The sequence below is a fragment of the Pantherophis guttatus genome, chromosome 4, assembly GCF_059756535.1.
Source record: "Pantherophis guttatus breed Tessera chromosome 4, ASM5975653v1, whole genome shotgun sequence".
NCBI classification, from domain to species: domain Eukaryota; kingdom Metazoa; phylum Chordata; class Lepidosauria; order Squamata; family Colubridae; genus Pantherophis; species Pantherophis guttatus.
Window position 1 is genome coordinate 3,800,472 of NC_142066.1, and position 27,474 is coordinate 3,827,945.

Consider the following 27,474-nt stretch of genomic DNA (forward strand, 5'->3'; position numbering starts at 1 on the left):
ACACACAAAACCAATCACAACACTCACATTTAAGTTGCCTTAAAGGTTTTACATTACATAAATATATTGTATCACAGTCCTTGACGTACAGCTCTTCGTTTCGTGACCAAAGTTTCCCCAGTCCTCACCCTTACGACCGTTGCAAGATCCCCTCAGTTAACGCCATCAAACTCTAGACACTTGGCACCCCTCCTCTATTTACAACGGGTTGCTGCGTCGCGCAATCCCCATGTGCGACCTTCCCAGCCGGCTTCCGGCAAAGAAAGGAAGTCAACGGGGCAGCCAGCTTCACTTAACGACTGCACTTGGTTTACCCATCGTAGCAGAAAAAGTTGTGCATCGCGCAATCCCTGCCTCGCTTAACGACACACACCCTGTCCTCAGTTGTGGTCGTAAGGGCGAGGACCAACTGCCGTTTCCCACATCCATGGCTGGGTTTTTAACGTCTAAAAATCCGTGAGAAAATGGCCGCCGACCTTTGTCCAATCTCTTGGACATTGGGCCATTGGGCCATTGGACATTGGACAATCTCATTGGGCATCGCGCAATCCCTGCCTCGCTTAACGACACACACCCTGTCCTCAGTTGTGGTCGTAAGGGCGAGGACCAACTGCCGTTTCCCACGTCGATGGCTGGGTTTTTAACGTCTAAAAATCTGTGAGAAAATGGCCGCCGACCTTTGTCCAATCTCTTAAAAGTTGCCACCCTTGGTTTTTTTTTCCCACGATTGTCATGAAAGATGCACAACACACAATCCGATCTAAATCTCCACGCCACAACACACCCTCCTCCTGACCTCGGTGCGAAAGGCGCTGGCTTAATTTTCTGCCCGAGTCAGCAGGGCGTGGGAATGATGGAGCCTTGATTGCGTAGCCGAGACACTTTGAGAAAGAAGAAGAAGAGAAGAAAGGAAGAACCAAAACGACAAAATAATAAATTCATTATTTGTCCTTTCTGCCCGGTTTCCTTCCCCCCCCACTTCCTTTTCGCCACACCCCAAACCGGTTTTTTTATCAAAACTAGAATTTTTTTTTGGCTTCCGACAAACCAGCTGTGTTCTCACAACACATTAAACCCGGGTTATCGAAAACGGAGCGATTTTTTTTTTATTTTCAAAATGGATGACGCCCAAACAGATCAGTCCTATTTTTAAGGATTGATTTAAGTTTCGCTTTACAAATTGTCCTTGACTTACGACCATTCATTTAGTGGCCGTTCAAAATTACTGAAAAAAGGGACCTAAGACCGTTTTTCACCCTTACGGCCATTGCAATATTCTCCACAGTCACATGATTGGAATTCAGACGCTTGGCAACGGATTCGTATTTATGACAGTCGCAGTGGCTCCAGGTCACGTAATCCCCTCTGGCGACTTTCTGGCAAGAAAAATCAGTGGGGAAGCTGCATTCACTTAATGACAGTGATTCACTTCACAGCTGCGGCAAGCAAGGTCGTAAAATGGGCAAAACTCCCTTCGCCAATGTCTCGCTTAGGAACAAAAATTTGGGGCTCAATTTAGTGACCATTTGAAGTTACAACGGCACCGGAAAAAAGGGGATTTAGGACCGGTTTTTCACCCTTACAACCGTCGCAGTATTCCCCGCGATCACGTCTTCAGAATTCAGACGCTTGGCAACGGATTCGTATTTATGACGGTCACAGCGGCTCCAGGTCACGCGATCCCCTCTGGCGACTTTCTGGCAAGCAAAATCAGTGGGGGAGCTGGTTTCGCTTAACGACCGTGTGGCTCGCTTCCCAACAGCACTTTGCAGCTGTGGCAAACAAGGTCGTAAAACGAGCAAAAGCCCCTCCATCAATGGCTTGCTTAGGAACAGAAATTTGGGGCTCAATTGTCGTAAGTCGAGGACGACTCGTAAATGGGTTTATTTTTGCATTTGAAGGTATTTCTTAAGAGATCGGAGTTCAGTTTGACGTGGCTCCTTTCTTAAGGGGGGGGGAGAAAATGGGAATTTCCCCGATTCCCGTCTTTGTCAATATGTCCGACTTCGGAACCTTCTGGAAGGAAACGGGCAGGTGTGGCGTGGTAGTTGTTCTATATGCAAAAATTTAGGAATTGTATCACACCTCCCACACCCCTGTTCCTCTTTCCTTCCTGAACTGCAGGGAAGGCTGAGGAGAGACGGCGAAAAAAAAACATTTCTCCCTGCTATTCGTCGAAGGACAAAGACCAAAGGAAATAAATCTTTAGCTTGGCACACAGAAGGGAACATTTTTTAAAAAAGGAAAAACAAGGACTCACACAAACACAAACACACAAACACACACCCTAAATAGGTATTGTTTTCTCAGAGCTGTCAGGAAGGAAAAGAAAGATAAAACCTTTTGATCTGTTTTTTATTTTGATCAAACCTCAGGAAATGACCTCCAGGACATTATTTGCTCGTCTATCTCTGAAAAGTTTTTTTTTTTTCCCTCAAGGAAATATCGAAAGTCCTCAACGTACGACCATAACTGAGCCCAAAATATGTGTCATTCAGTGAGTTTTGCCCCGCTCGTCTATCTCGGAAAAGATTTTTTTTTTTTCAAGGAAATACAGAAAGTCCTCAATGTACGACCGTAACTGAGCCCAAAATGTGTGTCATTCAGTGAGTTTTGCCCCATTTTACGACTTTTCTTGACACTGTTGTTCAGAGAATCACCGACCTTCTTAAGTTAGTCAAACGGTCGTTAAGCGAATCTAGCTTCCCCCATTAATGTTGCTTGTTGGAAGGTCGCAAAAGGGCAGCGTCCGAACCGGCTGAATCCACCTCTGCAAAAGGTATCACGTGACTTCTGCAAAAGGGGATCACGTGACACTGCGACCGTCATAAATATGAGTCCATTACCCAAGCGTCTGGATTTTGATCATGTGACCCATTTAGTGAGTTTTGCCCTGCTCGTCTATCTCGGAAAAGGTTTTTTTTTCAAGGAAATACAGAAAGTCCTCAACGTATGACCATAACTGAGCCCAAAATGTGTGTCATTCAGTGAGTTTCGCCCCATTTTACGACTTTTCTTGACACTGTTGTTCAGAGAATCATCGACCTTCTTAAGTTAGTCAGACGGTCATTAAGCAAATCCTACTTCCCCCATCGACGTTGCTTGTTGGAAGGTCGCAAAAGGGCAGCGTCCGAACCGGCTGAATCCACCTCTGCAAAAGGGGATCACGTGACACTGCGACCGTCATAAATATGAGTCCATTACCCAAGCGTCTGGATTTTGATCATGTGACCCATTTAGTGAGTTTTGCCCTGCTCGTCTATCTCGGAAAAGGTTTTTTTTTTCAAGGAATACAGAAAGTCCTCAACGTACGACCATAACTGAGCCCAAAATGTGTGTCATTCAGTGAGTTTCGCCCCGTTTTACGACTTTTCTTGACACCGTTGTTCAGAGAATCAGTGACCTTCTTAAATTAGTCAGACGGTCGTTAAGCGAATCCTACTTCCCCCCTACGACCAAGCATCTGGATTTTGATCATGTGACCCTAGAGATTACAATCGAAAGTGTGAAAAATAAGTCACGAGTCCCTTTTTTTCAGTGCCGCCGTAACTTTGAACGGTCACCGTTGTAAATCAAGAACGATTCGTTTTTTTTTTAAAAAAATAGTATTTTATTGTAACCATTTTTAGGAAGCTAACTTTTTTTTCAGAGGGATCCCAAAGCGGCCCACACGAGGGACAAAAATACACAATAAATAACATTTTTATTTGCAAGAAAAGATCAGCAAGAAGCAAAAAATTTTATTTTAATTTTCCCAACTAAAGAATGTTTTCAAAGGGAGATGAGATCGCCAAGGTGTGTTTCGTGGTTGAGACGGTTCCTTCCTCCCTTTAAAATATATTTTTTAAAAGGAAAATAGAAGCGGCTGGATTTGTTTTCCACATTTACTTTAATTTTCCTCGTTTTCCCCTCCTTTAGAGGATTCCGTCCACATGCAACAGAGCGACTGGCTAAAGGAATACGTGCTGAACGAAACGGGAAGAATTTATTACGGGACGGAAAGTCAGATCGGCGAGCGAACATGGAACTACGCGCAGGTAAGGTGACCTTTTTCGTCTATTTCGTCGAAATATTTGGGGAGCAAATGGCCCTTGAAAGGACTCTGGCGGAGTTATAGGTACGTATCTCTACAAACCGCGGATTAGTTTTGGGCCACATTTTGCTGTGAGGACCTGCTGTGCGAGAAATTGGCGGCTATTTTGTTAAGGTTGAAAAAGTGAGACGGCTAAGGAACCAGCAAGGAAATAGAAGATGTTCGAGGTGATTTTTAAAGAGAGAGAGAGTGAGAGAGAGAAAGAGAAGGAAGGGAGGGAGGGAGGGAGGGAGGGAGGGAGGGAGGGAAGGAGGGAGGGAGGGAGAGAGAGAGAGAGAGAGAGAGAAAGAGAGAGAGAGAGAAAGAAAGAAGGAAGGAAGGAAGGAAGGAAGGAAGGAAGGAAGGAAGGAAGGAAGGAAGGAAGGAAGGAAGGAAGGAAAGATAGATTGGACAGCCATTTGTCTGAAATGGTGTAGAATCTCCAGCTTAGGTAGTGGGGTGGACTAGATGACTTACAAGATCCCTTCCAACTCTGCTATTCTGTGTTCTGTATCAACAAAAGTTTTATTAGTGAAGAAGGGAGGGGAAGGGGAAAGAGGAAAGGAAAAGAGAGGAGAGGAGAGAAGAGGAAAGGAAAGGAAAGGAAAGGAAAGGAAAGAAGGAAAGGAAAGGAAAGGAAAGGAAGATAGAAAAAGGAGGAAAGAAGGAAAGGAAAGGAAAGAACAGAACAGAACAGAACAGAACGGACAAAAGGGAGGGAAGGAAAGGAAAGGAAAGGAAAGGAAAGGAAAGGAAAGGAAAGGAAAGGAAAGGAAAGGAAAGGAAAGGAAAGGAAAGGAAGATAGAAAAAGGAGGAAAGAAGGAAAGGAAAGGAAGATAGAAAAAGGAGGAAAGAAGGAAAGGAAAGGAAAGAACAGAAAAGAACAGAAAGAGCCTTGATAGTACAGGGGTTTAGTGCACCCTGTAATTAACACAGCTGCCTGCGATTTCTGCTGGTTCGAATCTCGCCAAGGCTCAAGGTTGACTCAGCCTTCCATCCTTTCTAAGGTAGGTGAAATGAGGACCCAGTTTGTGGGGGCAATAAGCTGACTTTGTATAAAACATACAAAAGGATGAAGGCTATTGCTGAGCGCATTGTAAGCCGCCCTGAGTCTCCGGAGAAGGGCGGCATATAAATCAAATTTAAAAAAAAAAAAAAAAAGAACAGAACAGAACAGAACAGAACAGAACAGAACAGAAAGGACAAAAGGAAGGAAAAGAAAGGGAAGGGAAGGGAAGGGAAAGAAAGGAAGCAAGGAAATGGGAATAAGAAGGGAGGGAGGGTGGAAGACAGACTGAAAACAATGCAGACATGGCTACATTTCTCATTAGGGCAGGGGAATCCCTGGAATGTGGTCAAAAAAGTCAAAATGGCCATCGCAATGGTGCAGTCATCGCCCAGAGAGGCCCTGGGAAGCCACGGTTCCCTGCTCCCATGACCTTCCTCCTTGTCTCCCCTCAGTTTGACCACGGGATCCTGGATGCTTGTTTGTTCATGCTGGATAAGCGGGGGATGCCTCACGCGAGCCGATCCGATCCGATCATGGTTTCCCGCGTCGTCTCAGCCATGGTGAGTGGTGAATGGCTTCCTCTCCCTTCCCAGGCTCTGACAAGGGATCCAGAACCTTCTTAAAGAAGGGAAAATGCCAATTATTATTTCATTTATCTTTTCTTATGCTTTGCCTTGTTTGGTTCATAGCTTCGATCAATTCTCCTCGTTTCCTTTCTTCAATATCCCATTTTATTTTCTGTATTCTACATTTTCCTTTCTTTTCTCTCTCTCTCTTTTTCTTTCCCTCTCTTTTTCTTTCTTGCTCTCTCTCTCTTTCTCTTTCTTTCTTTCTTCTTTTTTGTCTTTGTCTTTGTCTTTCTCTCTCTTTCTCTTTCTTTCTCTTTCTATCTCTTTCTTTTTTCTTTTTCTTTCTCTTTCTCTTCTTCTTTTGTCTTTGTCTTTCTTTTTTTCTTTCTCTCTTTCTCTCTTTCTTTCTCTTTCCCACTCCCTCTCTTTCTTTCTCTTTCTCTCTCTCTTTCTTTCCCTTTCTCTCTTTCTTTCTCTTTCCCACTCTCTCTCCTTCTCTCTCTCTCCTTCTCTCTCTCTCTCTTTTCTTTCTCTTTCTCTGTTTCTTTCTATCTCTCTCTCTCTTTCTTTCTCTTTCTCTTTTCTTTCTCTTTCTCTGTCTCTTTCTATCTCTCTCTCTCTTTCTTTCTCTTTCTTCTCCTTGGGCATTAACCTAACTAAATAAATCCAAGCACAGCAATCACTTACCAACTGAGTGCAGGCAGTCCTCAGCTTACGACCACGATGGCGGTCATGCAAAAGCCGGTTTCGCTTAACAACGGTGTAACTAACTCCTGCATTGATTCACTTAACAACCCTCTCCCTTAGCAACATAACTTTTGGGCTCAATTGGGGTCGTAAGTCGAGGATTACCTGTCCCCAAACAAGAAAATAACGCCCTTCCTCAACTCTGCTTCTGTTTTTACTCACCTGTTCTGTTTGCAGAGATTTGCTAATAAGTTCTATTTTATATATATATATATATATATATATTCCAAGATTAAAAAAAATATATCACAGGTGCCACATTTTTCTTGTTTTGCACATTTAATTTGCACATTCTCTGCGGGAACGTGAAGCAGCCTTTGAACCTGATGAATTAATTAATCTATGAATTAATTGACGTGGATCTGGAATGGCTGGTTGGATCAGCCGGCTTCTGTTCTAGGAAGGCCAAGCCAAGGCCTGCTTGTGTTTTCAGCCTGCCGTGCCGTGCCACCCCTTAATTGGGGTGCAACTCTTGCAATATTTGGGGAACAGGATAATTGCTTCCTTTCTCAAACGATTCATCAGAGCCGTTCGGTTCTCATAAGGCCAGATTGTTGCCGCACAATGCCTGAACCACACAAAACTATTCTTCAAAGGGCCATAATGCACGCGAGCTCAGCTCCAGCTGATTTTCGGGCCTTCTGGGCCAACTGGAAGTCATCAAACAAGCCGTTTCTGGCCTCCAGAGGGCCTCCGGGGGGTGGGGGTGGGGAAGGCCGTTTTTGCCCTCCCCAGGCTCCTAGAAAGGCTCTGGAGCCTGGAGAGGGCAAAAAACGGGCCTACTGGGCCCACCGTGCCATCGCGGGCCAAAAGCGGGGGAAGCGCGGAGGGATCGCACCCACACCCACACAGGGGTGAGGCGCATAGAATTATGGGTGTGGGCACGCGCGTGTGCGACCCCCCACACACACACTCCCCCCATTTTTGGCACGCGATGGCAAAAAGGTTAGCCATCACTGCCCTACACCATTTCAGACAAATGGCTGTCCACTCTTCTTAAAAACCCCCAGAGATGGAACAACCACCACTTCTGGTGGCGAGCTGTTCCACTGATTAATTGTTAAGAGGTTTCTCCGTCATTCCACGTTGCTTCTCTCCTCGATTAGTGGTTTCTTGAAGCCCTGCCTTCAGGAGCTTTGGAAAGTAAGTAGTAGACTCCTTCCTCTTTGTGGCAGCCCCTCAAATATTGGAAGACTGATATAATGTCCCCTCAGTCCTTCTTTTTCTACCCAAATCCTGCAACCGTTCTTCGTGTGCTTCGTGTGCTTTTCATCATCTTAGTTGCTTCTTCTCTGCCCTTTTTCCCAAGTCTCAACAACATCTCTTTTGTAACGTGGTGACCGAAACTGGTTGCAACATTCCAGGAGTGGCCTTACTAAGGCTGTATCAAGCGGGTAGTAATACTTCCGGTGATTTTGATTCTACGCCTCTGTTTACACAACCGAGGATCGTGTTCGCTTTGTTATCTCACGGCTGCGGCCTCTCATACATATTCTTGCATTTAATTTCCTCTGGCCTCTTCTGCTTTTCCTGTTCCATTGCTCGCTCAGCAGTGGGTCGGCTCCGTCACCCCCGAGATAAATTCTTCTCACCGCAATCCGCCAAAAATGTATACCGTAATAAACTTGAAAGAGTCACAAATCTTGAGAAATCACACCAAGAGCCACAGAACTGACGTTGGAGAAACCACGCAGTAAGAGTTACAGGCAGGGGTGGGATTCAAAAAATGTTAGCAGTTCAATTTAAAAAAAAAAAAATGTTAGCAACTGGTTCTCCGCCCGGTTGCTGGGGTGGGCGTGGCCATAGTGGGCGTGGCCTACTCGGCCTCCTGCACCATGGCGGGGGGGGGGGTGTTCGCCCTCCCCAGGCTCCGGAGGCTTTCCTTGAGCCTCAGGCGAAAACAGCCTCCCCCGGGCTCCGGAGGCCCTCTGAGGTCAGAAACAGGCCCATTTCTGGACTTCCGGTACTTCCAGGAGGCCCGTTTTTCGCCCTCCGAGAGCCTCCACGTAGGTGCTGCACTTACTTGGCATCCAAAACAAACTGTGTGGAAACTCCTGGGAAGGGAGGAGTGGGCGGGGCCAGCCAGTCCTTGCAACTACCGGTTCGGCAAACCAGATGTAAAATTAGGATCCGATTTGCTCAAACCGGGCCGGACCGGTTGAATCCCAGCCCTGCTTACAGGCGTTAAAAACAGAAATTCAGCCCCGGAAACGGGGAAAACCTTGAAAAATAATCTCAAATGTTTTACGCAAAGCAATGGGGTTTTTTTTAACGGACAGGTAGTCCTCGATTTATGACCAGAACGGAGAGCAGAAATTTGGTCGTTCAGTGAGCCATGCTTGATTTCACGCCCCTTTTCCCAGGGTTGTTAAGCGAATCACTGCCGTGGTTAAAATAAATGAATCAGGTAATCGTTAAGCAAATCCGGCTGTCCCTGTTGACTTTGTCTGTCAGAAATTGCTTAGGAAGGTCACAACTGAGGAATCACATGACCCCATCATGCCACAACCGTCATAAATATGTATCGATTGTCAAATGTGCAAATTTTGCTCATGTGACTATAGGGACCTTGCAAGTTATAAGTGCGAGGACCGGTCATAAGTTACTATTTTCAGTGCCGTCGTAAGTCAAGGAGTCCCTGAAATGTTTTAATACATGACCTATAAGTGATACACAACATTTTAACCTTTACTAACCTTCCTTCCTTCTCCTTTTTCCTCTTTTTGTTCCGCTTTAGTTTAGTTTAGTTTTAAAAAATTGGTTCCTTCCTGCCTCTTTTTGTTTTCCATTGTTTGTCCAGCTTTTGCAATTTCTGTTTAAACATTTTTCTAGCTTTCTTATTGAATAAAATAAGTTGAACTGAAAAAAAATAATAATAGGGAGGGAAGGGGAATATAGCATCAGGCTTTTAAAGCGGACGTCACCCCTTCGAGGTAGGCTTGATGGAGTACCCAACTCCATAAATATGGCTTTATAGAGATGGGTTAAAATACCATTTTTCAATCTGGCCAACTTGAAGTCGTGCGGACTTCAACTCCCAGAAGTCTTTGTTTTGCTGGCTGCGGAATTCTGGGAGTTGAAGTCCACATGTCTTTAAGTCTCCGAGGTTGAAAAACACTATATACAGGTTGTCCTCGATTTACGACCATAATTCAGCCCAATTTTTCTGTTGCTAAGTGAGACATTTCTTAAGTCAAGTTTGCCCCATGTTACGACTTTTCTTGCCACCTTTGTTAAGCAAATCCCTGCAGTTCTTGAATTAGTCACCTGGTCGTTAAGCGAATCCGGCTTCCCCATGGACTTTGCTCATCAGAAGGTCGCATAAGGGGATCCCGTGAGCCTGGGGACACTGCAAACCATGATAAACACGAGTCAGTTGCCAAGCGTCCGCATGTACGGTGAATCACGTGACTATGGGTCAAGGGTCGTAAGTCTGAAAAGTGGTCCGAAGTCACATTTTTCAGGGCTGTTGTAACTTCGAACAGTCCCTAAGCGAATGTCGTAAGTCGAGGACTACCTGTACAGCTGTATATAAATAAGAATCGTGGTCCCCAACACAGTAGATGCATTTACCACCGGCCAGGTTAGCAAAGATGTTTAAAAACATGTCCGCCAGATGTTGGAAATGTAACCAGACACCGAGTACATATTATCACATGTGGTGGACATGCACAAAAGGAAAGCAATATTGGGCAAAAATGCATACACGGTTAGAAAAAAAACGTTAAAGCGGCACATAGATTGTAAGCCAGAAACATATTTTTGTTAGGTATTATACCTGAAAAGTATAATAAAAAAGGGAATTGATATTTAATATGACATGTTTTGACAGCGGCAAGAATTGTATTTGCATAATACTGGAAAAATGAGGAAGCACTTTCAGAAGATGTAATTTTTAAAAAAATTTAGACTGGGCTGAAATGGAGAGATTGACACTAAAAATAAGAGAAAAAGAAGATACAGAATATTTTCAAACATGGAACTTGTTTTACAAATGGTTGGATAATAGAACAGCAGTGGGTTTCAGATATTGTTCCCACTGGTTCGTCGCGCGGGCGCACGCTAGCTTTGCATGCGCACGCACCTTCTCCACATGCGCCCAGCCTCAAATATGTGCCTAAATAGGACAGCATAACTGTTGTGGCCCGTACGCGGCCTGTGCAGCTAGCAGCTGATTCGGACAGCGAGGAGGCTGGTGTGGTGCTGCGCCAGCAGCCTGTGCAGCTGGCACTCGAGTCGGACGATGAGGAGGCTGGAGAAGATGTGGTGCCAGAGGCAAGGATTCATGCAGGGCCTTCAGAACCTCCAGAAGCTCCCATAAGTGAAGAGGAAGAAGAGGAGGAGCCTCTTCTCGATGCACGGGTGCGCAGAGCTGCCAAAAGGCAGGAGTGGCTCCTCAGGAGGAGGTCTCCTCGAGAGTAAGGCATGGGGCTAATTGGCCACTCCCTTAGCCTATTTAAGAAGGAACACCGACTGAAGCAATTTGCAGGGAACAACTTAGTTCACATACCTTCGTGTCTGGTCTTGCTTATTTTATCAGCTTCCTGCAAATTGCTTCTGGGCATTCTGCCAACCACAGTAAGCTTTCAGTGTTATTCTTTGAATTCTTGGCGGCTGTTAATGCAGTTAATTAACAGCCGTTGTTGTAAAAAACTGGTTTATTTAGTAAACTGAGGTTTGAACGGAGTTTGTGTGTGCTGCGTTCTTTGGGGTCCGTAGCTGGGGCAGAACAATAGCGCCGGGGCAGATGGGCGAGCCCACCCGCAATCTCCGCTGTTAAAAAAACAACAACCCAACACTGTAGATTGTTGTGGCCGTGTTTCGATTCATGACAATGTTTGCGTTTCCTCCCAGGTGAACTCTCTAGATGACAACGGTGTTCTCGTCGGAAACTGGACGGGGGATTACTCCCGCGGCACCAACCCTTCGGCCTGGGTGGGCAGCCGAGACATCCTGCTGAAGTACCTCCGTACCGGTTACCCCGTCCTCTACGGGCAGTGCTGGGTGTTTGCGGGCGTCGTGACCTCAGGTAACTGGTGTTCGCTGTTGACGTGGGGAGGGTTGCGGAAAAGAAAAGAAGCAAGAACATCAGGGATAGGGGGCCGTAGATTGTGACGTTGTGGGTGTCTTCATCCCGAGAGGTTTTGAAGAAGAGATTGGACAACCAAGTTTCTCTGAAACGATGTAGGGTCTCCTGCTTGAACAGGGGGCTGGACTAGAAGACCTCGAAGGTCCCTTCCATCTCTTTTATTCTGTTATTCCTCCCCCTCCTCCTTCTCCTCCTCCTCCTCCTGCTACTATTTTTTAAGAAGAAATTGGACATTTGTCTGGAATTGTATAGGGCCGTGATGGCGAACCTATGGCACGCGTGCCACAGGTGGCGCACGGAGCCATATTTGTGGGCACGCGTGAGAACGTTGCCCTAGCTCAGCTCTAGCATGCATGCGTGCACTGGCCAGCTGATTTTGGGGCCTTCACCCCCCCACCCCCCCAGAAATTGGGAAATGGGCCGTTTCCGGCCTCCGGAGGCCCTCCAGGGGATGGGGAAGGCTGTTTTTGCCCTCCCCAGGCGCCAACAAAGCTTCTGGAGCCTGGGGAGGGCGAAAAATGGGCCTACCAGGCCCACTCGTGTGCCAAAAGTGGGGGAGCACGGGGGGGATTACATGCGCATGCACAGGGGGTGGGGCGCATTGAATTATGGGTGTGGGCACATGTGCTCCTGCCGCTTTTGGCACACAACGGCAAAATGGATAGCCATCACTGGTATAGGGTCTTCTGTTTAAGCAGGGGGTTGGACTAGAAGACCCCCAAGGTCCCTCCCAATTTTGTTATCTGCTATAACATGGTCCTGATCTTTCCTTTTAAAAGATCCTGAGGGGAAAAAAAGAGTAATTATTAATTATTTCTTGATGGCAACAAGCAGGCCAGTCCGTTCCCAGCCAGCGGAGGTAGTCCTCGCCTTACGACCACAATTGAGCCCAAAATTCCCCTTGCTCAGCAAGACACTTGTTACGTGAGTTTTGCCTCGTTCTACGACCTTTCTGGCCACCGTCATTAAGCGAATCACCGCATTTGAGAAGTTAGCAACACTGTCGTTAAGTGGATCTGACTTCCCCATTGGCTTTGCTGGTCAGAAGGTCGCAAAAGGGGCATCAACTGACCCCGGGCCGCAGCCACCGTCGTAAATATGAGTCGGTGGCCAAGCATCTAAATTTTGATCAAGGGTGAAAAAGAACGGTCCTAACTCCTAAGTCATTTTTTTTCCAGTGCCGCCGTAACTTCAAGCGGTCACTAAACGAACGGTCGTAAATTGAGGATTACCTATACTTGCGGATGATCAGCAGAAAATAGGCAGGCTCAGTTCACATGACCTGTGTGAAGGTGTGATTTCACGACATCACAACTCAGGAATTTTAAAAGAGTTTATGCAGTGATGTCATTAAGGGGGCGGGGCTTACATGGCATACATTAATTACCCTGGGCGGTTCTGATCATTTATGCATCTGATTATGACTTCCCGGAAATTTTTCTTCGCTCATCAAATGATGCCAGAATAAATCAACTACAGGTAGCACGCCCCTTAACCAGCCCAAAATGTCTACTGCGGAGTCAAACATTTGCGTTCTGTCCCATTTTATGACTTTTCTTGCCACGGTTATTAAGTGAACCGCTGCCATTATTCATGGTTATTAAGCAAATCCACTTTCCCCATTGACTTTGCTTGGGCATCATAAATACGAATCGGGATGCCTGCAACGGTCGTAAATGTGAAAAACGGCCCTAAAGTCACTTTTTTCAGCGACGTCGTCACTTCGAACGATCACTAAATGAACTGTAGTTGTAAGTCGAGGGCTTCCTGGATGTGATGTTCACATGTTGTGCTGGATCACACGGTTCCTGATTCCATTTGAGCACAGGCTGCATGTGGTGCGACCTCAAGCCACGATACAGCTACGGTAGTCCTCGACGTACTACCGCAATCGGCCCCCGGAATTTCTATCTGATCTGAAGCCAAGCGGCTGTGAAACGCGTCACTTCCGATTTTACGACTTTCCCCCCCACGGTTGCAAAGCCAATCACTGAGATTGGTTAAGCGAATCACATGTCGTTAAGTGAATCCGGCTTTGACTTTCCTTGTCGGAAGATTATTGGGACGGTCACAAAGGGAGATCACATAACCCCGTTATAAATACATGCCAGTTGCCAAATGCCCAAGTTTAGAATCGTGTGAGCCTGTGGACGCTGCCCCCATTGTAAGTGCGAGGATTTGTTGTAAGTCACTTTCTTCGGTGCTGTCGTAACTTTGAGCGTTTGAGAAATGAACGGTTGTAAGTCGAGGGCTAACCTGCATTACTGGCCAAACACATGGGTTCGCATGAGCCTCGCTGCTCGATCCTGAATCTTTGCAAATATTCAGGAGAGCAAATATCACCTTCAAAAAATCCCGCCAACTTTTTGGATACTGGTCGAGAAGAACCACTAGGCCTCTCTGCTGATACCCTTCCTCTCTGTACCCCTTCCTCCTCAGTTCTGCGGTGCCTGGGCATTGCCACCCGGACTGTCACCAATTACAACTCGGCGCACGACACGGACGTCAGCCTCACCATGGACATCTACTTTGATGAGAATATGAAGCCCCTGGAGCACCTCAACGCCGACTCTGTGTGGTGAGGACACGAGACCTCCTCCTCCTCCCTCCCTCTCTTCCCCCTCCTCCTTTTCCTCCTCCACTTCCTCCCTCTCCTCCCCCTCCTTCCCCTCCTCCATGGGTGTTCGGGTGGTGAGGAGAAGGACAAGTCTGCAGAGAAGAGCAACTAAGATGATGAAGGGCCTGGAGGCTAAAACATACAAAGAATGTCTATGACTTTCACTATGACTCCTCCTCCTCCCTCTCCTCCTCCTTCTCCTCCTCCTCCTGCTCCATGGATGTTCGGGTGGTGAGGAGAAGGACAAGTCTGCAGAGAAGAGCAACTAAGATGATGAAAGGCCTGGAGGCTAGAACATATGAAGAATGTCTATGACTTTCACTATGACTCCTCCTCCTCCCTCTCGTTCTCCTCCTCCCTCTCGTTCTCCTCCTCCCTCTCCTCCTCCTCCTCCCCCTCCTCCATGGGTGTTCGGGTGTTGAGGAGAAGGACAAGTCTGCAGAGAAGAGCAACTAATATGATGAAGGGCCTGGAGGCTAAAACATACAAAGAATGTCTATGACCTTCACTATGACTCCTCCTCCTCCCTCTCCTCCTCCTTCTCCTCCTCCTCCATGGGTGTTCGGGTGGTGAGGAGAAGGACAAGTCTGCAGAGAAGAGCAACTAAGATGATGAAGGGCCTGGAGGCTAAAACATACAAAGAATGTCTATGACTTTCACTATGACTCCTCCTCCTCCCTCTCCTCCTCCTCCTCTTCCCCCTCCCCCATGGGTGTTCGGGTGGTGAGGAGAAGGACAAGTCTGCAGAGAAGAGCAACTAAGATGATGAAGGGCCTGGAGGCTAAAACATATAAAGAATGTCTATGACTTTGATAATGACTCCTCCTCCTCCCTCTCCTCCCCCTCCTTCCCCTCCTCCATGGGTGTTCGGGTGGTGAGGAGAAGGACAAATCTGCAGAGAAGAGCAACTAAGATGATGAAGGGCCTGGAGGCTAAAACATACAAAGAATGTCTATGACCTTCACTATGACTCCTCCTCCTCCCTCTCCTCCTCCTTCTCCTCCTCCTCCTGCTCCATGGATGTTCGGGTGGTGAGGAGAAGGACAAGTCTGCAGAGAAGAGCAACTAAGATGATGAAAGGCCTGGAGGCTAGAACATATGAAGAATGTCTATGACTTTCACTATGACTCCTCCTCCTCCCTCTCGTTCTCCTCCTCCCTCTCGTTCTCCTCCTCCCTCTCCTCCTCCTCCTCCCCCTCCTCCATGGGTGTTCGGGTGTTGAGGAGAAGGACAAGTCTGCAGAGAAGAGCAACTAATATGATGAAGGGCCTGGAGGCTAAAACATACAAAGAATGTCTATGACCTTCACTATGACTCCTCCTCCTCCCTCTCCTCCTCCTTCTCCTCCTCCATGGGTGTTCGGGTGGTGAGGAGAAGGACAAGTCTGCAGAGAAGAGCAACTAAGATGGTGAAGGACCTGGTGGCTAAAACATACAAAGAATATCTATGACTTTCACTATGACTCCTCCTCCTCCCTCTCGTTCTCCTCCTCCCTCTCCTCCTCCTCCTCCCTCTCCTCCTCCTCCTCCCCCTCCTCCATGGGTGTTCGGGTGTTGAGGAGAAGGACAAGTCTGCAGAGAAGAGCAACTAAGATGATGAAGGGCCTGGAGGCTAAAACATACAAAGAATGTCTATGACCTTCACTATGACTCCTCCTCCTCCCTCTCCTCCTCCTTCTCCTCCTCCTCCATGGGTGTTCGGGTGGTGAGGAGAAGGACAAGTCTGCAGAGAAGAGCAACTAAGATGGTGAAGGACCTGGAGGCTAAAACATAAAGACTGTCTATGGAGATTCCCAGTCATCCAGGTCATGGTTGCCGCAAAGCTGCTTTTTCAAGAGGCTACTGGACTTTCTGGTTTTTCCTTGAGGACATTTCACTTCTCCTCCGAGAAGCTTCTTCAGCTCTGACTGGATGGTGTGGAATGGAAGGATTCAGTCAGAGCTGAAGAAACCTCTCGGGTGAGAAGCAAAATGTCTTCAAAGAAAAACAAGAAAGTCCAGTTGCCTCTTGAAAAAACACCTTTGGGACACACGAAGAATGGATGGACATGTCTCGATGGACCAGGGATGACATGATAGCAGTCTTCCAATATTTGAGGGGCTGCCACAGAGAAGATGGGATCAATCTGTCCCAATTTGTTTTTTTTCCAAAAGGTAACTGAATTTTCTTAGTTTTTCCTTTAAGACATCTCGCTTCTCATCCAAGAAGCTTCTGCGGTTCTGACTTCTTCCATCAGAACAGAAGAAGCTTCTTGGACGAGAAGCAAAATGTCTTCAAGGAGAAACGAAGCCCACTTGCCTTTTGAAAAAAACACTTTTGGGACAACCATGACCTCGACGACTGCGAATCTCCATAAATAAGGAGTCAACCTGTTCTCCTGAAGGCAGGAGAAGAAGCAACGGACGGAAACTAACCAAGGAGAGAAGCAACCTAGAAATAAGGAGAAATTTCCTATCAGTGAGAACAATTAATCAGTGGAACTGCTTGCCACCAGAAGTTGTGGGTGCTCCATCACTGGAGATTATTAAGACTTGACAACAGTTTCTCTGAAATGGCATAGGGCAGCAGTCTGCAACCTTAAACACTCAAAGAGCCATTTGGACCCGTTTCCCACAGAAAAGAAAACACCGGGAGTCACAAAACCCTTCCCGTCCCTGACTATTTCTTGAGCGGCCATAAAAACTAGCATATGTACTTGAATTAAACATTCTATTTTCTTCCGAAACTTCTCTTTTCTTGGATTTATCCACGGTTTTCAACTGGGGGTTGAAAAGCTCAATAAATCGCGTGCTGGCAGATGTCGCACATTGGTGGTCGTGACGCATATTTTGAGTAACAGGGAGCCGCAACAGAGGGGTGAAAGAGCCACGTGCGGCTCCAGAGCCGCAGGTTGCCGACCCCTGGCATAGGGTCTCCTGCATGAGCAGGGGGTTGCACTAGAAGACCTCCGAGGTCCCTTCCAACTATGCACTGAACCCTTGAATTTCCTCCCTTGGATGCAGGAATTTCCATGTCTGGAACGACTGCTGGATGACGAGACCGGATCTGCCTTCGGGGTTCGACGGGTGGCAAGTGGTGGACGCAACCCCTCAGGAGTCCAGCAGTGGTAAGTTTGGGGTGGTGAGAAAGATCTCTTGTGAAATGGGTTCTCCAACCTTGGAAACCCTTGAGAAAGTTCTAGATCAGGGGTATCAAACTCAAGGCCCGGGCCGCAGGCCGAATTCGGCCCGCGGGGTGCTTAGAACTGGCCCGCGAGGCCACCCTGGGAATGGCAAAGGACCAGCCTGTGATGCCTCTGCCAGCAAAAACAGAGTCTGGATGGTTCGCGCCCTCCTGACCACACCCCCTGCATGCGGCCCTCCCAAGCTCCATTTTCGCTGGCAGAGGTACCACGGGCCAGTCCTTCGGTGTTTCCAGGGCGGCCCCGCAGGCCAGATCTAAGCACTCCACAGGCCGGATCCAACCTGAGGGCCGGGGGACGGCATGGCCAAGGGGGCACAGTAGTGGTGGGGTTCTATCAATTCAGGCGAACTGGTAGTGTCGACTGCAGTAGGCCTCGCACACGCGCCCGGATGTAATGCCATCCTATTTAGCCACGTTTTGGAGGCTGTGCGCATGCATGGAAGGTGTACGTGTGAACAAAGCGCGTGCGTGGAAGGTGGGTGGAGCAAAGTACATGCGTGGAAGGAGCGTTCACATCTGCGAACCGGTAGGGGAAAGTAAGTGAATCCCACCTGTAGGTGGGATTTCCCACGGTAGGGGAAAGTAAGTGAATCCCTCTGTCAGCGTTTTCGCTGACAGAGGACTGCAGGAGGCCGTTGCAGCTGAAAACTGAGCTCTAGCCACGCCCCCTGGCCACGCCCCCCCCCCCCCCCCGAGGTCAAACACAACCCTGATGTGGCCCTCAATGAAATCGAGTTTGACACCCCTGTTCTAGATTGAAAGTGACTCCAGAAGTTGTAAATGCTCCAACACACTGGATGTTTTTAAGAGGATTTGTCTGAAGTGGTGTAGGGTTTCCTGCCTGAGCAGGGGGTTGGACTAGAAGACCTCCGAGATCCCTTCCAACTCTGTTATTCTACTCTTCTCCATTTCCTTTCTCGCGTTCACCTCCCGTCTTTTCCCACAGGGATCTTCTGCTGCGGGCCCTGCTCCGTGGAGGCCATCAAGAACGGTCTGGTCTACATGAAGTACGACGCTTCCTTCTGCTTTGCCGAGGTGGGTCTTCCTTTTAGCGCCGAGCAGATCTGAGGAGGCTCGGTGTCGAGATCGGTCCTTCAGGCCCGGCGGGGAGAAAAATCGGCAGGAAGGGCGGATTGGTGACCCTTTGTCTCCTCAGGTGAACAGCGACAAGGTGTATTGGCAACGCCAAGGGGACGGCAGCTTCAAGATCGTCTACGTAGAAGAAAAAGCCATCGGCCATCTCATCAGCACCAAAGCCGTGGGATCCCATCAGCGGCAAGACATTACCAGCCTTTACAAGCACCCCGAAGGTAAGGGAACGTTGAGCGGAGAAGAATTGGCACAGTAGTGACAAAAGGACAGGCAGTCCTCGATTTATAGCGGCTCGTTTAGGGACCATTCGAAATTACAAAGGAAAAAGTAACTGATCGCTGTTTTTCACACTTCCCCATGGTGATGAGTTCAAAATTCAGATGCTGGCAACCGACTCATATTTTATGACGGTTGTAGCGATCCTGGGGTTACGTGATGCCTTTTTGTGATCTTCTGATCAGCAAAGTCAGAGGGGAAGCGTGATTCCCTGAATGACCATGTCATTAACTTCACGACTGCAGTGATTCACTCACTCGTAAAATAAGGCAAAACTCACTAAACAAATGTCTCACCAGAACAACAGAAATTGTGGGTTGAAAGTTTGGGTGAGGACTTTAATCGTGGTCGTAAGTTGAGGACTACCCCAGGTAGCATCTATTTGCTGATTATCCTAAAAACGGCGTATTTCCTCAAGGTCTTCTTCAGATCTCTCTCTTTGAGGATTGAGGAGAGGGGCCTCTTTTCGAATCCTCCATCCTTTCTCCCCGCAGGATCGGAAGCCGAGCGCAAAGCGGTAGAAACAGCCGCCAAGCACGGCACCAAGGCCCACATCTACACCAACAAAGAGTGGGGAGAAGACATCTCGGTGACGGTCGACACCCAGGAGGCCTACACCGGACAGGACATTTCCTTGAGGGTCATCCTGAAGAACCGGAGTTCCATGCCTCGCAACGTCTCTCTCAACCTCTTTGTGGCGGTCATGTATTACACGGGAGTCACCGGCAGCAATTTTAAACAGGAGCAGCGGCAAGTCCAGGTTCCTGCAGGAGGAGGTAACCGTCTCCGGCTGCCTGAGGCATGGCATCTGGTGCCAAAACTGGGAGGGCCCCCAAGGCGGTTGAGGGTGTTGGAATTCATTGTTGGAATGTATCTTTTTGCGAGAGCTATGATAGTATTCAGCCAATAGATGGCAATGTTTGCAAGTTTGGATCTATGGTATATATATCTCCTGTTACAGTTAAAATAGCTGAGCAGTAAAGCACATTGTGACTGTGCTCCTTGTTTGAGCTGTGCTATTTCTAACAAAGGGCCACCTCCTTTGTAAATTGTCAGGAAGGAATGGGTTCGTGATGCAGAATGGGCTGGGCAAAACACGGAAACCTTGGTATTTGTTTATCCTGAGGGTCTCCGCTTATCTGACCCCACATTTGTCTCCTTTCCTTCTCGCAGCTCAACAGGTTCCGATGGTCATCTCCTATCCTGAGTACAAGCCCCATCTGGTGGACCAAGGAGCCATGAAGCTCAGCATCTCCGGGAAAGTAACCGAAACCGGACAGGTCATCGCAAAGGAGCACACTTTCCGTCTTCGCACCCCGGACCTCACCATGACGGTACGACATGGACTCTTGGCTGTCCTCACCAGCCACGTCCGACAAACTAGGTTGGACAAGGCTGGTGAGATCTTCTGAGCCCAGGAGATTAGGATTCTCAGGAGATGTTGCTTAGGGAAATATTCCTGCAACCATTCTTCATTTGTTCCCTTTTTGTCACTGTTGCGAATGAAAAAAAAAACTCCACAGCCGCTCTTCGTATTTACGGCCTTTGCCGATCTGTCAAGCCCAGGAACGCTAAAGGAAGGTCATAAACACTATCACGGTTTCACTTAGTGACTTCTCCTCGTAACAACTGGGGCCAAATTGTGGTTGCTAAAAGGCGGCGGTTTAGTCAGCCGCAGCCGATTTTATGATGTATTTGGCCGCAGCTGTTCCACGAAGCAGTGCCATTATTAAGCGAATCATGCGGTTGTTAAGTGAATCTGGCTTCTCCCGTTTGCTTGTTAAGCGAATCATGTGGTTGTTAAGTGAATCTGGCTTCTCCCGTTCGCTTTTGCTTCACGAGTTGGGAAGGTCAAAAATGGCGATCGCGTAACCCCGGCAACCATTGCGAATGCATGGTGGTTGCCAAGCGCCTGAATTTTGATTGCGCGACTGTGGGAATTCTGGCCCGGTTGTCAATGCGAGGACTGGTCATAAGGCACAAATCACATTTTTCAGTGCTTCGAACGGTCGCTGAATGAATACAGGGCTACCTGTGTTCTCTTTTACGGCCTCCGGAGGATCCGTTCGCAACCCACTTGGTGCCGTTATCCTTCATTGTCTCTCATCCGCTTCTTCTCTTCTCCACAGCTGCTGGGCCCAGCCATCGTTGGACAAGAGACTCAAGTCCAGATCGTCTTCAAGAACCCCCTTCCTGTGGTTTTGACCAACGTCACTTTCCACATGGAAGGATCCGGACTCTCGACTCCCAACACAATGACCGTCGGGTGAGTAGACCTGTAAAAAAAGCTGCCTATTGTGGTGTTTTTGCTCTTCCTATGATCCAGTGCCCACACGCAAAGTTTAATGCTCCCCTGGCCCGCCCCCCCACACATGTGCGTGTGACACCTCCCCCCCCCCGTGCTCCCCTTGCTTTTGTCACGCGATGGCAAAAAGGTTACTGGTGGGCCTGGTAGGCCCGTTTTTCATCTTCACCAGAGGCTTTCTTGGAGCCTGGGGAGGGCAAAAACAGCCTCCCACACCCACCCCAAGGGTCCTCCAGAGGCCAGAAATGGCCCGTTTCCCAACTTCCGGTGGGCCTAGAAGGCCCGAAAAACAGCTGGTCGGCACGCAGATGCGCACTGGAGCTGAGCTAGGGCAACGCTCACGTGCCCAAACACCGGTGGCATGCGTGCCATAGGTTCGCCATCACGGCTCCATACCATTCCAGAGAAGTGGTTGTCCAATCTCTTCTTTTTTATTTTATTTTATTTTTTTTATTGGTTTTACCACAACACCACACCACAACACCACATACAAAACTCAAACACCTGCTACGTGTTTCTTTTTACATATCCGTTTCGTTCCTCTTACTTTCTACTGTATACATTCCTCATTTTTCCATCCTTTATTATCTTTATCTTTATCGTCCCTTTATTTTTAATTTTCTCCAGTTACAATATTTTGCACATTTGTCACCTCCTTCTCTCCAGCGTTTATTCACATTTACTTTCCCTAATCTCGAGCCATTCATACATTTAGTCCATACTTGATAATATTCTGTATCTTCCTTTTCTTTTATTTCTTTCGTCAATTTATCCATCTCCGCACAGTCCAGGATTTTCTTAATTATTTCTTCCTCTGTTGGGATCTTTTCACTTTTCCAGGACTGTGCGTAGACTATCCTTGCCGCTGTCATTATATACAGAATCAAATATCTAATTTCTTTACTAGAAGTTCTGCTCAATATCCCCAGTAAAAAACATTTCTGGTTTCCAATCCACATTAGAGCCAATTATTTCTTCTATCCAACTTCTAATTTTAATCCAATATTTTTTCGCATTGGGACATGTCCACCAGAGATGATGATATGTTCCGGGGACTTTTTTACATTTCCAACAATTTGGAGAATTGTTCGGAGACATTTTAGCAAGTCGTACGTACTAGTGTGAAGTGCCATGTGTAGAATATTTTTAATTGGTTTTCCTTGAATGCCGTTGAAAGAGTCAGTTTAATATTTATTTCCCATAATTTTTCCCGTTTCTCCAATTCTATATTGTAGCCAAAATTTTTGGCCCATCTAATCATGGATCCAATCTCTTCTTAAAAACCTCCAGTGTTGGAGCGCCCACAGCTTCTGGTGGCAAGCTGTTCCATTGGTTAATTGTTCTTTCAGGAAATTTCTCCTTAATTCCAGGTTGCTTCTCTCCTTGATTAGTTCCCATCTGTTGTTTCTTGTCTTGCCTTCTGGTGCTTTGGAAAATAAATTGACCCCTTCCTCTTTGTGGCCACCCCTCAAATAGACACTTCAGAGGAAGATGTTTCTCTTACCTTTCAGCCAAAATTCAGGACCACCAATGTTTTTACTTTATTTTATTTTATTTTATTTATTTTATTTTATTTTATTTTATTTTATTTTATTTTATTTTATTTTATTTTATTTTATTTTATTATTTTATTTTATTTTATTTTATTTTATTTTATTATTTTATTTTATTTTATTTTATTTTATTTTATTATTTTATTTTATTTTATTTTATTATTTTATTTTATTTTATTATTTTATTTTATTTTATTTTATTATTTTATTTTATGATTTTATTTTATTTTATTTTATTTTATTATTTTATTTTATTTTATTATTTTATTTTATTTTATTTTATTTTTTTATTTTTATTTTATTTTATTTTATTTTATTTTTATTTTTTTATTTTTATTTTATTTTATTTTATTTTATTTTATTATTTTATTTTATTTTATTTTATTTTATTTTATTTTATTTTATTTTATTTTATTTTATTTTATTTTATTTTATTTTATTTTATTTTATTTATTTTATCAGTGTTCATCTGCTGCATGGTGCTTTTCAAAGGACAGGTCTTTGCAATCCTAAATTGAACACAGAAGTAGGAATTATTCTGCCTTCTAAAGCCGGGGTCTCCAACCTTGGCAACGTTAAGGCTTGTGGACTTCAACTCCCAGAATTCCTTAGCCAGGAAGCTTGGTGGCTGAGGAATTCTGGGAGTTGAAGTCCACAAGCCTTAAAGTTGCCAAGGTTGGAGACCCCTGCTCAGTGGTGGGTTGCTCCCGGTTCGCACCGGTTCGCAAGAACTGGTAGTAAAAATTTGTAGTAGTTCCGAGAACCAGTAATAACATTGGCTGGCCACGCCCCCGAACCAGTCCCAGGCCCGGTCGCCGCTCACTTACCCCGCCCACCTCATCAGAGGCTTTTTTTTTTTTTTACTTTTAAAAGCATTTTTTCTACAACCTCTTCGGCCAAAAAAATGCTTTTAAAAGTAAAAAAAAAAAAAAAAGCCTCTGATGATCCCGCAGCTCAGCTGGGAACGTCAGAGGCTTTTCAAAGCATTGTTTTCTGCAATCGCTTCAGCCGAAGAGGTGGTAAAAAAAAATGCTTTGAAAAGCCTCTGATGATCCCAGCTGAGTCGCCTGATCGGCAGAGGCTTTTCAAAGCATTTTTTCTACAACCTCCTCGGCCAAAAAAATGCTTTTAAAAGTAAAAAAAAAAAAAAAAGCCTCTGATGATCCCGCAGCTCAGCTGGGAACGTCAGAGGCTTTTCAAAGCATTGTTTTCTGCAATCTCTTCAGCCGAAGAGGTAGTTAAAAAAATGCTTTGAAAAGCCTCTGATGATCCCAGCTGAGTCGCCTGATCGGCAGAGGCTTTTCAAAGCATTTTTTCTACAACCTCCTCGGCCAAAAAAATGCTTTTAAAAGTAAAAAAAAAAAAAAAAAAAAGCCTCTGATGATCCCGCAGCTCAGCTGGGAACGTCAGAGGCTTTTCAAAGCATTGTTTTCTGCAATCTCTTCAGCCGAAGAGGTGGTTAAAAAAATGCTTTGAAAAGCCTCTGATGATCCCAGCTGAGTCGCCTGATCGGCAGAGGCTTTTCAAAGCATTTTTTCTACAACCTCCTCGGCCAAAAAAATGCTTTTAAAAGTTAAAAAAAAAAAAAAAAGCCTCTGATGATCCCGCAGCTCAGCTGGGAACGTCAGAGGCTTTTCAAAGCATTGTTTTCTGCAATCTCTTCAGCCGAAGAGGTGGTTAAAAAAATGCTTTGAAAAGCCTCTGATGATCCCAGCTGAGTCGCCTGATCGGCAGAGGCTTTTCAAAGCATTGTTTTCTGCAACCTCTTAAGGTTGTGGAAAAAATGCTTTTAAAAGTAAAAAAAAAAAAAAAAAGTTGGCCACGCCCACCCAGTCACATTACCCCACCATCAAGCCACGCCCACAAAATAAACCACACCCACAGAACCGGTAGTAAAAAAAATTTAGAACCCACCCCTGCCCTTGCTCTAAAGGGTCTTATTACCTGGCAAATAATTATTAATACCTATCAAACCGTGAAAAAATATTTAGAAGAATGGAAAATGCAATGAAAACAGGGGAAGAATGAATTAAAACCACTCAGTGTTTCTCAACTGGGGATGGGCAGACTTCAGCTCCCAGGATTCCCCAGCCAACCCAGCATTTTAAGTGCATTTTAAAGTTACTAAGGTTGAGAAACACTGAGGTAAAAACTATTATTTCTGTCATAAAAGACCTTCCTGAGGGGGGGAGGGAAAAAAAACGGGTGCTTTAAAGAGGAAAAGGAACGTGCGATTTTGACAGAGGAAGAAAATAACCGTTTCTTAAAATGGGTACATTTTAAGAGGTCATCTGGACCAAATCCCTCCTGGGTGAAGTACCCACAAGAGAAGACCATCTTGGACAGATTTCCAAACAGAGAAATCAGGGGAAAGTGACAAAAACAACCAATCGTGCCCTCTGCACATATGCAGATTTTTTTTCCCCCCTAAATATCTCCTCTCGGTCCCTACTTCCATATTCCTAGGTTCATTAACATTCCCTTGGTACATTAATTTCAAGTACAGGTAGTCCTCGGTTTACGACCACAATTGACCTCCCCCCCAAATGTCCGCTGCGAACCGAGACATTTCTTAAGTCAGTTTTGGCCCTTTACGACTTTTCTTGCCGCAGTGACTCACTGCCGTTGTTAAATTAAGTCAGCCGGCTGTTAAGTGAATCTGCCTTCCCCGTTGACTTGGCCGGTCGGAAGGTCGCAAAAATGGGATCGCGTGACTCCGGGACGCTGCAAACCGTCATAAATGTGAGTCGGTTGCCAAGCGTCTGAATATAAATCACGGGGAGACTGCAACGGTCATGTGTTTAAAATGGTCGTAAGTCACTTTTTTCGGGGCCGTTGTCACCTCAAAAGGTCACTAAACAGTTATAAATTGAGGACTCCCTGTACTATTTCTCCCTGTGCATAATTTTTCCTGAGCGGGATTCGCAAACATGACCCAAAAATGTCTGTTTTCACGTTTCAGGGATATTGGTCCAAATCAAACCATTCGACTCTGCCAGAACTTCACCCCGCTGCGTGCCGGACGTCGCCAGTTGGCTGCCAGCTTGGACAGCCCACAGCTCTCCCAAGTCCACGGCGTGTTGACCATCGACGTGGCCCAGAATCCTCCACCGGGCCCGTCGGCCTCTCCTGCACCTGCCCGAGGTTCTCCCGCCCGGGGTCGTAGCTCCCCCGGCCGTACCCGAGGCTCTCCTGCGGCCACTCGGGCCTCACCCAGAAGGCAACCTGCCAACCACAGCGCCCCAACCAATGCCAACACAAACGCCAACACAAATGCACGGGGTACCCCCAGCCGCCAGCCCAATTCCGGGGCGGCTGCCGCCTCCAGGCCAGGGGCCGCGGGGCGGCCTGTTTGAGCCAGCTCTTCGCCGCGGTGCCGAGTGTGATGTCACAGCACAGCAGAACCGGGTGGCGAAGAGAAGAGGGGGGGCCCTTGCCCGAGCCACGGAACCACAGTGGGGTGTGCCGAGCCCACGAGGCCGGTGAAAAAATGTATCTCCTGGGGGTGAACTTCCAGAAACTTCTCCACCTTTTCATCCACCGATTTCTCTTTTCTTCGTTTTCGCTCCACCGTTTTTCCTGCAAATATTTTTTTTTCCCACATATCCGGTCGAATTGCAATTTCTAGAGTCGAGACCACCGTCGGCTGCAATCAAAGCATCTTCCTTCTTTCACACAGTTCACTCGAGATGTGGGTTGAAGACTCGGCTGCCCCCTCCAGCTCTGGGACCCCATCACTCCCTCCCCACTGCCCCAGGGGTGCCGCCCACTCACCCTTTGCAAAGAACCCCTCGTACGTTTATTACTTGACACAGTAATTTTTCACCGTGAAATTTATTCCCTTCTTTAAACGCACGCCAATCTTCACTTGCGCACGCTTGCTTCCATTAATGGTGCAAAAAGCTCCGGAGAAGTTCTGGAGAACTTCCCGACGGAAAAGCGATAAATTGATTTTTTTTTTTTCAAATTATTATTCCCTAAAATGTGTGGTGGGGCTTCTCACTTGAGCCAAAGGAATTTTCTAGGAATTTTTCCTCATTTCTTTCTTTCTTTGGACAGATTCAAGGTGGGGAAGGGAGGTTGGGTGGGTGGGATTTTAGTAGCTTTCCTTATTTTTCAGGAAGTTTTATTTAAGGGCGAAGTCGAAATCCAATTGCGGGCTTCTGCCATTCACGCACTTAAAATGTAGGCAAATTAAAAGTGTCAAAAGAGCTGATCATGTAATCCTAAAGCAGTTTTTAATTACTACCGAGATCTTTACTCTTCGTTATGTTTCTATCGTACTGCATTTAACCTATATGGACAACGAATGAAGCAACAACAAAAAAAAAGAAAGAAAAAAGAAAAACTATTTTTTTGTGTGTGTTCATACTAATATAGGTATTTATTTGAAAATAAATGATTTTTAACTCCTAGCGTGCTTTTTTAAAAAAATAACGTCGTTTTATGTTTTTCGGAAGTCGTTTCAGGTGGTCGCTCGGTCATAAAATTTGTGGGTTGTGAGTAGAGTTGGTATTCAAATGGAGAATACCGGAGAACCGGTAGCAGAAATCGCTTTAATGGGTCGTCCTCGACTTACAGCAATTCATTTAGTGACCTTGAAGTTACAACGGCACTGAAAAAGTGACTTAGGACTGTTTTTTTCACACTTACGACCGTTGCAGCCTCCCCGTGGGTCAGGTGATCCAAATTCAGACGCTTGGCCTATGACCCGTATTTACGACGGTCGCAGTGTCCCCGGGGTCACGTGCTCCCCTTATGTGACTTTCTGACAAGCAAAGACAGTGGGGAAGCCAGATTCACTTACCGTATTTTTCGGACTATAAGACGCACCTAAATTTAGAAGAGGAAAACAACAACAAAAATGTTTTTGGCCTCCCTTTTTTGGCGGCCTTTTTTTCGGCTCGTTTTTGGGGCTTTTTTCGGCCCATTTTGGGGGCTTTTTTCAGCCCATTTTTGGGG

The 27,474-nt window shown here is 46.4% G+C and overlaps 1 protein-coding gene across 1 annotated transcript in view; it reads left to right on the plus strand.

The window, feature by feature from the left end:
* TGM1 (transglutaminase 1) overlaps positions 1–26,927 on the plus strand; it is a 66,227-nt gene extending 39,300 nt beyond the window's left edge. The window contains exons 5-15 of the mRNA XM_087891646.1: positions 3,919–4,037; positions 5,535–5,642; positions 11,253–11,427; positions 13,927–14,065; positions 17,106–17,209; positions 18,233–18,321; positions 18,443–18,596; positions 19,149–19,430; positions 19,828–19,988; positions 20,784–20,920; positions 25,475–26,927. Of these exons, the coding sequence (XP_087747772.1) occupies positions 3,919–4,037; positions 5,535–5,642; positions 11,253–11,427; positions 13,927–14,065; positions 17,106–17,209; positions 18,233–18,321; positions 18,443–18,596; positions 19,149–19,430; positions 19,828–19,988; positions 20,784–20,920; positions 25,475–25,868 (1,862 nt within the window). The 3' untranslated portion in view covers positions 25,869–26,927. The remainder of the gene's footprint in view (positions 1–3,918; positions 4,038–5,534; positions 5,643–11,252; positions 11,428–13,926; positions 14,066–17,105; positions 17,210–18,232; positions 18,322–18,442; positions 18,597–19,148; positions 19,431–19,827; positions 19,989–20,783; positions 20,921–25,474) is intronic.
* Positions 26,928–27,474: the final 547 nt, after the last annotated feature.